The sequence below is a fragment of the Chanodichthys erythropterus genome, chromosome 5 (assembly GCF_024489055.1).
Source record: "Chanodichthys erythropterus isolate Z2021 chromosome 5, ASM2448905v1, whole genome shotgun sequence".
NCBI classification, from domain to species: domain Eukaryota; kingdom Metazoa; phylum Chordata; class Actinopteri; order Cypriniformes; family Xenocyprididae; genus Chanodichthys; species Chanodichthys erythropterus.
Window position 1 is genome coordinate 23,437,234 of NC_090225.1, and position 15,493 is coordinate 23,452,726.

Below are 15,493 nucleotides of genomic sequence, written 5' to 3' on the forward strand. Positions count from 1 at the left end.
CCATTGATCGCACATGCTGGAACACTGAACCCATGAACCTGGAAGCCTGCAGGATATAGGTCACTGCTGGAGGGGGAGACCTACCCTCTGCTCCGATAGAAACCAGTTTGACTCCTTTGCTGGCGATGAAGTCCAGAGCTTTATTCACATTGGAGATCTTATGGACTCTCATTTTTCCTCTCTCTGGTTTGGCCAAGCGTTCTCCTACAGAGAAAGACAGTTTAAATATCCAGGATCATAATATTACATCACACACAACATCACACTGCCCTCAGGAGACTAAAACAGGAACACAATTACTTTTACTTCATGCTTTTTCCTGACAGTTATCAACTAGCTTGTAGTATGCAAATTCTATGATTGAACGATATCAATATCAACAGTATGTCAGTAAAACATGATCACCCCATCTGACTCAGAGATTATAAACCCTTCTCAAAGAAATTTTGATTTAAAAAAATGATTCTTTCGAGATTATTCTGATAGAAAACGGTAGGCTGTTCCACAATTTAGGACCAGCTATGGCAAAAGGCCCTTTTCTTAAGCCTGGATCTAGGGATCCTTTGATAATATCAAAGAAGATGTGGTGAAGATAGAAGATGTGGTGAAAGGTCACTGACCTGAGATGACCTCTAGGAGCAGCATGAGTTTGAGTCCGTCTCTAAAATCCTCCTCAATGTTTTCGATCTGCGTCCCCGCCTTCCGTAGATGAGAATTGCACCATGCAGTAAACGTCTGAAAAAGAGTTTATAAGAGTTGAGAAGAGAAATAAAACCAAATCACAATGCAAGTTTAAATGCAACAAATGCCTGACTGTAATGTGCAAATAAGACTGGGCAGAAATTCTGGAAACCAAAGAAAGAACAGCATTGAAAATACACAATAGTCACTTAAAACATTATTCACACTTTACAAAATCTATTCCAAACATCAAAAGGTAAATGATACTGAAAATGTTATTCATTTTATTTTAATTATTTGTTGCTTTAAATGGGTCATGTACTAATTTTCATATAAAACAATTCTAATGTCCACAATAAAACAATATTTAAAAAAAAATTTTTCATAATTTTTCACACTCACCATCTAAACATACTATGTTTTGCCGCTGTCCCTTTAAAACTATTACAGTATGTAAACATCCCCTTTACAGTGAAATAAGAAAAAGGTTCAAGGGGTTCACAAGATTGTTAAGATCAGACTGAAAGGATCAGTGACACTGTTGAAAAACTTTCTAATGCTGGTGGAATGATTTGCAGAGCGGCAGGTGTTACACAAAGCCTGAAACAGCACAAGTTATTAAAACCCTTTAACCAGTTTTATTTATTTCATACACCTGTGCTATACATGCACTTGAATACTTTGGTAATTCAGTAATCATTTACAACCATGCCTGATTGTGACAGTGAGAGGGAGAGTAAGGGAGGTTGAGCGCTCTACAGGGGTTGTCATGGCAGCGCTGAGTATCTGTGGCTTCAGGATTCTTCGGTATGTTAGCGAGCTGATGAGAAACAGCTGTGGAGCAGAACAGAAGCTAAACACACTCACACACTAATACGATTGATATGCCACTTAACAGAATCAGAAACCCTTCAGTTTATGCATGTAAAAGCAGGAGATAGTTCCAACTTTATGAGGCAAGGAGAACATTCTAGATCTGGACATGAGGGGAGACAGGTCTGCTACATGATGGGATACAGCCGATCCCCACGGGTGAGCACACACAAGAGCCACGACTGCCGTTACGATATTCCTGCCACTGTAATACATTTTGCTGTACAAAAAGGAAGATATTTGGAAGAATGTTTGTAACCAAGCAGATTTCGCCCACCACTGACTACCATAGTAGGAAAAAAAAAAAAAAAACACTATGGCAGTCAGTGGTGGGCGAGATCTGCTTGGTTACAAACATTCTTCCAAATATCTTTGTGTTCAGCAGAACAAAGAAATGTATACAGGTTTGGAACAACTTGAGGGTGAGTAATTGATGACTGAATTTTCATTTTTGGGTGAACTATCCCTTTCAAAAGAGGCCTGAATTTAATGAGGGGAAGAATTTTAAGGATATGTTTATACGACAACAATGTACTAAAAATGGAAACATTTTTTCTTTGTACAGATGACAACGTTATGAAAGTTATCCCCATTTACATAGATCCACGAAAATGACTAAACTAAGGATTTTATCACGATTCTTTTTCATGTTGGTATTTAAGCATTTATTTTGCAAGTCGCTGAGGAGTATAACCAAAAAAATTTCCCCATTTGGAAAATTTTGTGATACAAGGTAACGAAATATTAAAGAAAAGAGTTGCAGACTGTTAATGTCAAAGTAGAGGTGGACCAAAATCTTATTTCAGTTCATTTTATCTTTGTAATTAAGAATAACAAAGATGCAAATTACAAATAATAGGACAAAACAACATATAAATGAAATAAACAGTGCTTACATTTTAGCTACAGTAGGTGTTTTTAAGTAGCATTCAAGTAAGAAATTGAGTAAAAAAACAAAACAAAAAAAACTTTGTACATACTTCACTTTATGAATTAAATATTGATTCTTATTAAAGCTACTGAAGTTAGTGTTACAATCACAGAAGGGCAGAGACACTGGATATATAAAAGTAAAGTGTTTATTTTCACAACAGCAAGCAGGGGAGTATATAGCAATACTGAAGTAGACTGGAGATGAATGGAATGATAATACTGTCCTTTGTTGTTGCAGGAGGATGATTGGTGGTAGTATTCCACACAACACAGGGCTGAGGGACTTCACGCACATCTAACAACAGTTCCAACACATAAGAGAGGAGTAGCGTCACAGGTAGGTTTCCAACAAGGTTCTTGAGGAGAGCATACTGGTAAGATGCTAAGACCAGACAATGAGTGTGACTGAGAGTGAGTCCTTTATACTGGCGGTAATGTGCGTGAAAAGTGAAACGAGGAGGATGATGGGAATTGAAGTCCAAAACAGAAGGGAACTGTAACAGTTAGAGCAAGAAGTGATTTTCTCTTTGTTTGATTAACATTAATGACAAGCAACAGAAGGTTGTTAGGCTACTGTCACCTTAAGACTGAATGCATGGATCTACACAGACACGTATCCGATTTTCACTAAAGTCTGGGGTGTAACAATATATCGTGTCACAATATATCACAATACAAAAATGAAACAATATGTATCGTGGATAGTGACCATATGTATTGTGTAGTTCACCCAAAATGAAAATTACTGTGTGAGAAAAAATTTAAGTTTATAGAGTTAAACAGCAGGCATTCACCTCCGAAAGCAAGATCACATGACCGCGTTTATTGCGTTTCATCTGTGCACTCTGAGGAACAATTAATTTATTATACACAGTGGCTTCTCCTTCTGCAGCAACTTCCAATTTTCTTAGTGATATTTAATGGCAGTTTATCAGGAAGTGACATTTTTGTTCTCTTCGGCTCACTGGATGGAAACGCTGCTGCTTTATTCGCAAATGTTTTATGCAATATTCCAATTTTGCACACAAGTTAAATTCTAGATGGAAACATAGCTACTGTGAGTTTTAGTTTGCATGCTTAGAATTTATCACGATTTTACTGCATTTAATAATTATTACAGATCGAATATGCGACTATTTGTGCACACCCCCTATCAAAAATACAGGAAAAATAGTAATATTATGAAATATTATTACAATTTAATATAACTGTTTTCTATTTTAATACATTTTAAAAATGTAATTTATTCCTGTGATGGCAAAGCTGAATTTTCACAATCATTACTCCAGTCTTCAGTGTCACATGATCCTTCAGAAATCATTCTAATATGATGATTTGGTGCTCAATCTAAGAGACATTTAATATTAATACTATTATTATTATTTGTAAACAATAAATAGTTTTATTTTTTGTAAACAAACAGGATTATTTGATGAATAGGACAGCATTTATTATAAAACCTTCATTTTTGATCAGTTTAATGCATTCTTGCTGAACAAAACAAAAAGGGGAATTCAAACATGCACATATTTAAAGATATGCATGCATGGCCATACAAATGTATACACATACAAATGCATGTAAATATAGTCACCCAGGCAGCAGATCTCTGCTCACTCAGCAGGAATGCTGCTAGATTTCCTCACACCTAGACCACAAATATTTCTTCATAATAGCTCTTTTTTTAACCCTCTATTCACTCCTTCTCTTGCTTTCTTTTCCTGCTCTCTCTCTCTCTTCCTCGCGCTGGTGTGAAATACAGCACAGCTCAGCTCATCGTCATGGGGTTGCCATAGCAACTACGAATGCCAGAAAATCTACAAACAATCAGGCGGCCTGGGACACACACACACACACAAACTCCCCCATAAGCCAAGCAAATGACCCTTTTATAGAGAGAGAAAACTACATTTTTATAGATCCACCTGCAAAATCTCTCACATGCATGGCATATAGTGGCTCCTGTGGGCACTCAAAAATCTTTAAATATCAGTGAAAACCAAGCGGCATCTGCAAATGAATAATACTAGATCTTTTCTCTGCCTGTACTTTCCTTACACATCTTTTCAATTTATTTTAACAAACCCCTGAAATTAAAATTAGGTTTCCTAGAAGAGAAACCATCTCATTAACGGGATAGTTCACCTAAAAATGGAACAATCACATCTAGATTACCTTTGTACCCACTTAAAAAGTTAATTTCTAATAGCACTAATAATTTAGTAACACGGTTAAATGTAATCTTTATGTTAAATGTAATCTTAACATGAACATCCATTTTTCATACTGTACATTATAATGCTATGATGTCTAAATTCATAAAAAAATATTTTTATGTATTCAGACAAAATAGTATAGAAATTGTATATTTAATATTATTTGATATTGTTTAATTATTCAAATTTAGTATTTAAATGATAATCTAATTTAATATTTAAGCATTATTTCCATGTTATGCCAGATAACCTATAAATATGGCCAGCTTTTCAGTATCAGCCAGAAATTTAATATCAGTACATCCCTAATCCACTGCATTGGTGTTCATTCAGGAATAAAGCTTCAAGACACAAAGGCCTGTGTGCTCCTTGCATTAGATCCGCCCACTCAGGTGTGCACGTGTGACAGGTGTAACAGCTGTTACCTGTTTAAACAAAATGCTGACCGCACACACACAGACAATGACATCATCCCCATTCAACAGATGAAATGCCTGTCTGTCTCACCGTTTATCTTTCGCATTAGTGGTGTCGCATTAGTAAGGCAACTTTAAACAAACCCATAACCCTGTGTATTAGCCTAAACTTAAACTCATCTCACACCTGCAGGTTGTCAAACATACAAGTACTACTGATACTGGACAGTAGTGTAAAAAAAAAAAAGGACATTTCTTCAGTCCCGGTAGTACTGAGTACCAGGTATATTCTGTAACTGGTGAGAGACGCTGCTTTCAAACGATCTAAGTACACTGCAACATTTCTGGGTTGATTACTATATTTAAAGGATTTGTTCACTTTAAAATTAAAATTACCCCAAGCTTTACTCACCCTCAAGCCATCTAAGTTGTATACGACTTTCTTTTTTCTAATGAACACAATCGGAGTTATATTAATAAATCTCCTTACGCGTTCAAGCTTTATAATGACAGTGAACGGGGGCAACGAGTTTGAAGCTCAAGAAAGTTTCTCCATCCATCATAAACGTACTTCACATGGCTCCGGGGGGTTAATAAAGCCCTTCTTAAGCGAAGCGATGCGTTTGTGTAAGAAAAATACTGATTCGAACCACTGATTCGAAACAAATGATTCGTAAAGCTTCGAAGCTTCAATGAAGCGTTGTTTTGAAATCGGCCATCACTAGATATTGTTGAAAAAAGTCATTATTTTGTTTTTCTGGCACACAAAAAGTATTCTCGTCACTTCATAATATTAAGGTTGAACCACTGCAGTCACATGAACTGTTTTAAATATAACTTTCTGGGCGTTTGAAAGTGTAAATTAACTTGCTTTCAATGCAGGCCTCACTGAGCCATCGGATTTTATCAAAAATACCTTAAATGGTTAGTTCACCCAAAAATGAAAATAATGTCATTTATTACTCACCCTCATGCCGTTCCACACCCGTAAAACCTTCGTTCATCTTCGCAATGCAAATTAAGATATTTCTGTTGAAATTCGATGGCTCCGTGAGGCCTCCATAGGGAGCAATGACATTTCCTCTCTCAAGATCCATTAATGTACTAAAAACATATTTAAATCAGTTCATGTCAGGTCAAGTCACTTTTATTTATATAGCGCTTTTTACAATGCAGATTGTGTCAAAGCAGCTTTACATTGATAACTGGTACATAATTTTTGCTGCACAGCAGCTCTTCAAGAATAGTGCTTCCTGAAACAGTCATGAACGCGCATTTAAAATCATTATTATTGGCTGGAGTATGTTTATTATGATTCGTGGTCCAGGCTGTACCAGTTTGTTTTTGTTGCCGTTTGTGGAGCCTGTGGTGTCTACAGAGACCGCGTTTTTTTACAGTGTGTTCAGGGGACAGGCAGCTAGCGGATAGTGAGGAGATGTTTGCTGTATGTGACAAAAAATGTTTTGGCCTAAAAACGCGTGACATCGCTTAGAGCACCTTTAATATTTTCTGTATACACATATTGTTTAATGCTTTGAACTAAAAGAAAACCTTAAGATATAATGTAAGCCTGTTGTGTATATTGCCTAATCGTAAGCTTGTTCAGAAATGGTTACAAAATCTTGATGAATATAAAGCAATAATGTCCTTCTCGTTTAACCTCATCTAAATAAACAAATATTTGAATATTCGTTTTTTATGAGCCCCAATATTCAAATACAATATTTGAATATCAACGTTATTTTGTTTTTTTGACCCACCAAAAATATTCTCGTTGCTTTATAATATTAATATTGAACCACTGTACTCACATGAACTGATTTAAATATGTTTTTAGTACATTAATGGATCTTGAGAGGGGAAATGTCATTGCTGGTTATGCAGGCCTCACTGAGCCATCGGATTTCAACAAAAATATCTTAATTTGTGTTACGAAAATGAACGAAGGTCTTTAGTGGTTGGAAAGGCATGTGGGTGAGTAATAAATGACATTATTTTTATTTTTGGGTGAACTAACCCTTTAACAAGTTATAAAGTACCACCTTCCGTATTCAACTTACGAAGAAAGTGTAAAACTCTTGCAGTTCAAAATGCTTACACAACGCCCTACACCTTCCCTATTCAAATTACATTTTTTCGTAAGTTGAATATGGAAGGTGGTCTGGTGAAAGCTAGATATGTTTCTTTATAACCTGTTAATTATAGATTTTTTTTTTTTTTTTTACACATATGCTTCGCTTCAGAAGGACTTTATTAACCCCCCGGAGCCGTGTGGAGAACGTTTATAATGGATAGATGCACATTCTTTAGCTTCAAACTCATTGGTTCTGTTCACTTCCATTATAAAGCTTGAATGCTTCAGGATATTTATTAATTTAACTTTGATTGTGTCAATCAGAAAGAAGAAAGTCATATACACCTAGGATGGCTTTAGGGTGAGTAAAGCTTGGGGTAATTTTCATTTTAAAGTGAACTAATCCTTTAAATGCGCAATTGAATCAGAAACTGTGATGACTGACAGTGATAATCAATGGACGAGACAAAACGGGACGAGATTTTATAAAGTACTTAACTCAACAGTTTTTGCTCTGGTACCAAAATTGTTACAGAGAACCGCAAAATTTACAGGTACTGGTACTGACTACTGAAATTTTAGTACTGAACTTACAACCTTATGCGCAAACGTAAAGATCTGCTTTAGTTTCCATCTGTTTCTCTCTCGCCCTATCTGTCTATTAGTGGGCTGTTTGTTGGTGTCTGCTGGCTTTCTCCTCCAGACAGGAAGTGCTGATCAGCCCCTGAGACGAGCGTCCCACTGTCTCGGTTCCACACGCATTCCACATTAGCCATCCCCCCCACACACACACTACACCCTCCTAAGGTGAGCCTGTCTCTTATTTTCACGTTTCCAGACACACATTTTAATGGCTCATTAATAATCCTATCAACAGCCAGCAGCTAAACGCTGACATGCTCAGATCACTGCTTTTAAATTAATTAAAGTTAAAACACACACAGTTTATGTGCACATCCCTCATTGCGGCTTGTTCCAGCTCTGGGCAATGTTTCATTATCTACACAGGTCATATATGAGGAACAATACGGCCTGGTTCTTGGTAACTCTGTCAGATAGTCCTAGGGAACAAAGTCCTCTTTTTGAGCACATCATCATCAGGTTAGGAGTGGCACATGATGATTTGCATGAAGAGCGTGACTTTCACTAAGATAAAAAGTCTGAATTGACAAATTTGACTTTGCAAACTGCAGAGCCACTGGAGGACCAAACACAGTCAATAAAAGAAACTTTTTAAGAAAGCACACACACATCAATAAACTGCATCCCACAGCATCTTGGTCTGGCTCGAGCACACACACAAACACACACACACACACACACACACACACACACACACACACACACACACACACACACACACACACACACACACACACACACACACAGTCTCAGTAAATGAGGTGGCAGCATTTTCTACACTATTGTAGATCTATTCAAGCTGTTCTTTCATTGGCTGAAAGAGCACAGCGAGGGATAAAGTACCTCATCATGTCCCAACATCAAACCCCAGGACAGGAAATGGCAGAAACTGTGTCATGGATGTCATTAAGCATGTCATTCTGGTGGGGACAGCTGTGTGTGTTCACAGACGTGCTGGTTATGATGTTAAGAAAGAAATAGTGATGGATTATCTCATGGACAGTAATTAGGTTATGCATGAAAAATGTAACAATCTTACTGTTTTTAATGAAGTTATACACTTTCTGCACTGGGACTTTTTCAAATCTGTCCTATCATTTTTTAATAAAACAAAACTGAACACATTTGTTCGAATTTTTTTGCTAGAACAGATGGCAAGCTATAGAAAAGCAATAAATTGAAGTCTGCATCGAAGTGCTGCAGGGTAACCAACCACAACAAACACATGAGGACAAGTCCATACCAATAATCAGATATGGCCAAATTACCCCCATCCCCCAAAAACTGGTTTGGTCCCACACATTGTTCAAGACATGGTTATGGCCTTAGAGAGCTGTGACACTGCCACCATTGCTTTCTACCACTGATAACAACCACATTGAAATGTAGAGCATTACACATAATTTCTAATGCTGTACGGTCACTCGGTACAACACACTGGCTGAATTAAAGTTTCTGCTCAAGAACTGAAAAGGCCAGCTTTCATTAAAGCGGTAGGGACAAAATCAGGCATGCGATGACGCCTGAGGACATCACGTGTTATATGCAGGCCTACACGGCATCTGTGCCCTCAGAACTCCACGTAATTGAAGCAGCTGCCATTCACAAAATTTTACACATACCCTGCTGCTTGTGTGTTGGTTTATTAGATATTCTTATTCTGGCTAATTTTATTATGCATTCAGCTACCAATAAGAGAGCAGTACTCGCATTTTACCATGTTTCATGGAAGATTTTCTGTAAAAATCTGCATAAAGAATGCTAAAACATAGTTATTCATGTATGTCAGTATTTCCTTAGAGAATTAAAAATCTCTTCTTAGATCTGAGATATGCAACAGATTTCAGGGAACTCACCTCAGACCAGCTAAAAAACAGTCACTGTATCCCCTTGGGATACTCAACTTACTCCCTCTAATAGAGATGGAGAGAAAGAGAATGAGTGAGAGAGACACAGAGAAAAACAGGATTGATTGCGACAAGCAGACCTACTTTAATTCTTTAGACTGAAAAAGCCAGAGGCTTGCTCCACCTACATTAACCCTTTACCAGCCTAAAGACACACACCAAGAAAGTGCACAATGCAAATTGTCAGATATAGATCTCAGAACCCAATGATATGTGACTGATTCACATTCACTAGGGCTGAACCTTTCCTGTTTCTGAAGATCTACATCTTTCTTATCAGAGCAGTCAAAACTTGCAAACAGAACCATTTAAAACCTGCCCAAGGCAAAGTGAACTACTGCAGTAAGGAAACACTTAAAATAACCCACTATTATCCACACACTGCACGGCACTCTGGAAGACAAATTCTGCCATTTCAATACAAAAATCAGATTTTCACATTTTCTGAAGGAAACTCACTACCATAATGCTAGGATGTAGTGGCTTGTTGCTAGGGAGCTGCTAAGTGGTTGCTAGGGTGTTCTGGGTGGTTTTAGGTCTCTGAAATTTTAGTCTTTGTATACTTGGCAATCAATTTAGAAATTTTTAAACTACTATTTGAACATATGAAAACGATGATAAAAAAAAATAATAGTTGACACCTAATTATGTGAGTCTCAACCCTTACCAAAATAGTGTTTTGGAAAATGCCTGCGGTAAAACTTCTGTTGAACATGGCTGCAAATTTAAATGCAAAATCCTATTTTCAGATGAAAATGAGCTGGAATTCTGGAACTTAAGAGGGCGAAATTGTCTGTTTGGATCAAAGTGTGCCGCACAAATCCTAACATGTTTCGATCGCCCCAGGTGGCTGGTCCCAGACCGTATCAGACATAAACTCCGCCCTCTCCATGTAATCTAATGGGACGGGAGACAAACTAAACAATTAAATTACACTTCAAATAATTTTTCCAAAGATGGTTTCTGTCATTTCATGTAGTTTTTTATCACGCTGATGTAAGTTCAAGTGTTCGTTTTTTAAATAAGTTTGGTTTTGGTTAGTTATTTGATGTTATAAAAATAGGACTGTGACGTCATGATTGACAGCTGAGATTGACAGCTTCTCTGAGCTGACTTTTTTTGGGATTTTCGGGAGGAGTTTGGAGCTACAGTTTAAACTTCTTCATTTTCCATAACTGTTTATTTCACACTGACATAATGGGTTGTTCTTCAGTAAGCTGTACTAACTGGTCTGCTTGCGATTGCTGGACCTTGATACCGCAACTCCATTTCGCTCACTACTGCACAGTAGAGTTCTAAAAAGTAACGACTTCGGTACCTAGTTGGTACTGAAATTGTAAAAATGTGATGCTTTGAGCGCTGTTGAGCTGATTCGTAAATACCTCCGATTGGCCATTGTGTTCACACGCTCATCAGATATGTCTGTGATTTGCTTCAATGATCAACACTTCAAAAAGTTGTAAACAGTCATCAATGATGCTCTTCACAGAGTGCTTACACAGATACAAACGGGAGCATTTGAAAGCAGGTGTCTATTGCGGACCAAATGCTCCTGCTCCCACTTCCAAAACGCTTTTGAATTCAAACACTTCCGTGTGCTTTCAAAGGCTTGATCATTGTAGCCAATTACAGACATATCCGATGAGCGCGAGAACATGACAGCCAATCAGAGGTGTTTACAAATCCACTCAACAGCACTCAAAGAGTCACATTTTTTAAATTTCATTACCGATTTTGACAACTTTACTGCACAGACTCGGGTCCAGAATGAGCGCAAGATGTCAGCACCACTGACAGCTTCACTTTTCTACAATGGATGAGAGTGAAGGTGCATCAACCATCTTTTTTTTTTTTTACAGTGGATGGACAACATGTGAGGGTTTGAATCTTGCTTTTTGCAATTCTGTCTGTTTGGTGCCACTAGTGATGCAGAAATTCACTATAAATGAGTGAGAACAGTACTCATGCACCACCATTCAAATGTCCGGGGTCAGTACGATTTTTTACAAAGTAAAAACAATAATATTGTGAAATGTTATTACAATTTAAAAGTAATATTTTTATAGAAACAGTAAAAAAAATTCCAGGATTTATGATGAATAGAGAGTTCAAAAGAAGAACATTGAGGTGAAATAGATTTTTTTTGAACAATGTAAAAGTCATTACTGTCACTTTACTGATCCATTTAATGCATCCTTGCTGAATAAAAGTATGTTTCTTTAAAAAAAAAAAAAACACTTACTGACCCCAAACTTTTGAACAGTAGTGTAAATGTAAACAGAACATTTGCTGAAACCTAACAGAATTCATTTGTGGCGATACAAAATGAACTGTGGTAACTGAAGACCCCATAAGCGTTCTCAGATTGGTTTAAAAGGCAAAAGAAAGGGACATGTGAACAAAACAATGAAAATATGACCTCACAGACGGGGCCAGGCAAAAAGGAGAGAGTTCATAAGGTCTCGCTGCTGTTTTAAGCTGAATCACCTCACACCTGCCCAGCCTGAGGGCCTTTTTTTCCCTGAAGTTGCAGACAAACTCTTACAGACCTACACAGATGTTATTAGACGGGAAAATGTGTTTCTGATTCTATTGGTCCAGTCTGAACTTGCTGAAATACTTTAACACATAAACAAACTGTAGCCAATCAGATGTTTTCTCACACGCATTCACTTTCTCAATGCAAACTCACTACAGATTTGACTTCCATATGTCTTTTACGAGAGCGCTGCCCTATATACCTGCAGTGTGAGTGTGTGTGTGTTTGCAGAACAGACTTTACTTCACTTCTTCTCTACTGACCTTTTAGCCCTGTCAGAAAGCAGAACAATAACCAATTTGTCTGACACACACATCATTAAAGTCACAGAGGGTGTTTAATGGGCAGTATGGAGAGTGTGTGTGTGTATGGGTGTGTGTGTCATTAATGAACAGTGTCGTAAATGATGCTCTAACACAATGTAGTGTTTATATCATGAGACAGGGGAAAAACACTTCAGGGCTAGTTGTTTGTCTCTCATTTCTATATGAAGCAACACACACCATGACATATATAGCGGTTAATGTGTCAAAATATGATGATCCTCTTTTTTTTTTAATTTCTCTTTTAACACTCAGTTATGTAGAAACAGCATGTTTGGGCTGGTGTAAACCGTTGACACATGGTTTTGTCATGGCTTTATGGCTGTAGGAGCTGAAGTGAAGGACTCTGCCCGCATACCTGAGCATGAGTCTTTCCCGCCGGTAGCTGATGACATCATTCAGGAGTCTACAAGCTTTCGAGGAAGGAAAAAAAAGGAACCCGGGAAAGTTTTCCAGCAGCAGTGTACAGGGTCTGTTATTACCATTTTTGGGCAGACTCGCTCCCTGACAAGCCCAGCCCAAACCGCAGCAGATTCCAGCACTCGTTCTTTTTTCCTCCCCGTTTTCCAAAGGGGAAGAAAAGAGTGTGGGAGCGACAAATGTTTCACTCATATTTCAAATAGTTTTTAGACTTCTGTGCAGAAAATCACATCCGAGACATTTTTGATAAACACTCCCCTCCGCCAACTATATGGTCTACCGGAATGCGTTAACGGAGCTGCCATGGGCCTAGAGTTGGCAACCGAGAGCCGGTTCTTTATCAGGACCGTTAAACATACCGGAACTAAACGATTTTTTGTAACTTTCGGCTCTGTTAACGGTGCATTCTTCTACCGATAAGCACTGAACATGGTATTAAAATACTCTGACAGTGTCTGCTAGCAACTACTGCTCACTGAATCTAAGAAATAATCCGTATGGTCTAATACCCGAACGAACGACTCTTATGAATCGGTTCCCTAAATGAATCAACGGATGTAGTTCGATTCTCGAACAAACAACTCATCATATAAGTGAATCAAAAAGACGCGTCAATCAGTATGAAAGGTTCCTAAATGAATCTGACTAAACTAAACCGCAAATTATTTGATCAACACGAAGTGAATCAAAACCTGCATTATGCCACACTTGTGAGTTTTAATGCAGTTACTGACTAGTTGTTCATATGCCAACGTGTAGTTAAAAGTCATATTATATATGTATGTATATAGAAAAATACATTTAAAAAACGGGGTAAACATACATTTAGCAAAATAAAGTTATTTGTTATATCTGTCCTGTAATCTGAAACTACCTCATCATTTGACAACAGACTGCCGAAGAAAGCAAATGTAATATGAATTGCATATCTTTTTCTTTTCTTTTTTTTAGAAAGATACTTCCTCAAAAACACTATAGAATCGTTAGAGAACTGGAATCGTTAATGGGAACCAGAACGCTTCTCAGATTTACATGGGTCACACGTTAAACCCCAGACAGAGTCTGCGTGTCCTGACCGTAAATAAGTGAGCTCGTGCTCTGCGCGCGCAGCGGATCATATGAGCCGCATCCACAGACATCTGTTGCGCGTGGTGAAGACGATAGGTGGGCGCACGGTGTCCGGTGATCGGGGTCCGGATCGTTTGACTGGGGGCGGGCCGTGATAACGCTCAAATGAATGGACAGACAGAGTGGTGAATACGAACATGCGCAAACCCGCAACAGATGTTCTTCAAGTTTCTTATAATGATTACAAATACAGAGTGCCGCACAAGCTTTTGGTGCTCTGAGAGATACAAAATACATTTACGCACGCGATCGCAATGCAAAGCCTATTTCACCAGCAGCCCAATTCGGATTCCGGACGGGGCCCTTAAATCTCCGCATTTCGACAACGAGGCTGCTGGTGTGCAGAAAGTCTCTTTGCACCTTAAACCGCTGGTGTGGAGAGATTATAGCGCGTACCTTTCGCTGTTGTTTCTCCCAGGCGGGGTCAAGCAGCATATCCCGATCCCAGTCATCTTCCTGCTGCATATAGTCGTTCTCTCCTCCATCATATTGATGATGATGGTGATGTTGTTGATGGTGGTGGTGATCCATTCTGAACTGCTGTTCCCGTCTCTCTCCGGTCCTCCGGTCTCTCTCTCTCTCTCCCTCTCTCTCTCTCTCCCACAGAGCGCTGCAGTAAACACTCCTGTGCGCACTTAAAACGATGGGCACGAAACTAACGTCGCTGCCTCGTTTTCCCTGCCCCGTTCACTCTCCCCAAAGTCCGTGCCTCCTTGTCTTTCTCGTCCTGTCCGTTTTTCACGGCCGCTATCCAGAGTGGCGAGTAGGCAGAACCTCCAGCAGGAGCATCGGCAGCAAAAACTTCACAGTAACGGAAAAAAATAAAAAGAGACGCAGGGCGTCTGATTGGCTAGTGCGCAAACCTTTAAAGCCCGCCCACTAGGAATGCTCGGTGGTGATTGGTTAATATCTGTGTCCGTTATCGATTTGGTGTAGGCTTTCTGCATCGGCGTAGGTATTAGAAAAGCTTTTAGGTAGGTTTATGCCACTGGTAATATTTTTTATTTTATTTATTTTTTTGAGGATGAATTTATGTTTGTGTTCATTTATTTAAAGATTCATTAATAAAAGTATTATATTTATTGCTATTAAAAATCCTTTAATGTTTTCTCCGTGCCTTCCAGGTGACCACACCCTAGGTTTGTTTTATCTCAGGTAACAAGGTAACAGTGCTCATGTTCCTCTTTTAGGGTGGAGGAAAGTGGTGAGGGATACCACATCTAAAAGATTTCTCATATTAGTACTGTCCTTTAATTAGTAAAATCAGTCTTGAGCTGGTCACTGTGTTTCTAGACCATCTTAGACTACCAACAGACCATCTACCAATTTGTACCAATCAGT

At 38.4% G+C, this 15,493-nt stretch overlaps 1 protein-coding gene across 5 annotated transcripts in view; it reads right to left on the reverse strand.

The window, feature by feature from the left end:
• The window catches only part of actn1 (actinin, alpha 1), a 35,877-nt gene extending 20,928 nt beyond the window's left edge, over window positions 1–14,949 (reverse strand). For all 5 annotated transcript variants that reach the window (XM_067386629.1, XM_067386630.1, XM_067386627.1 and 2 more), the window contains exons 1-3: window positions 14,549–14,949; window positions 621–735; window positions 85–204 (exon numbers count right to left, since the gene is read on the reverse strand). In XM_067386629.1, the coding sequence (XP_067242730.1) occupies window positions 85–204; window positions 621–735; window positions 14,549–14,683 (370 nt within the window). In that variant the 5' untranslated portion in view covers window positions 14,684–14,949. The remainder of the gene's footprint in view (window positions 1–84; window positions 205–620; window positions 736–14,548) is intronic.
• Window positions 14,950–15,493: the final 544 nt, after the last annotated feature.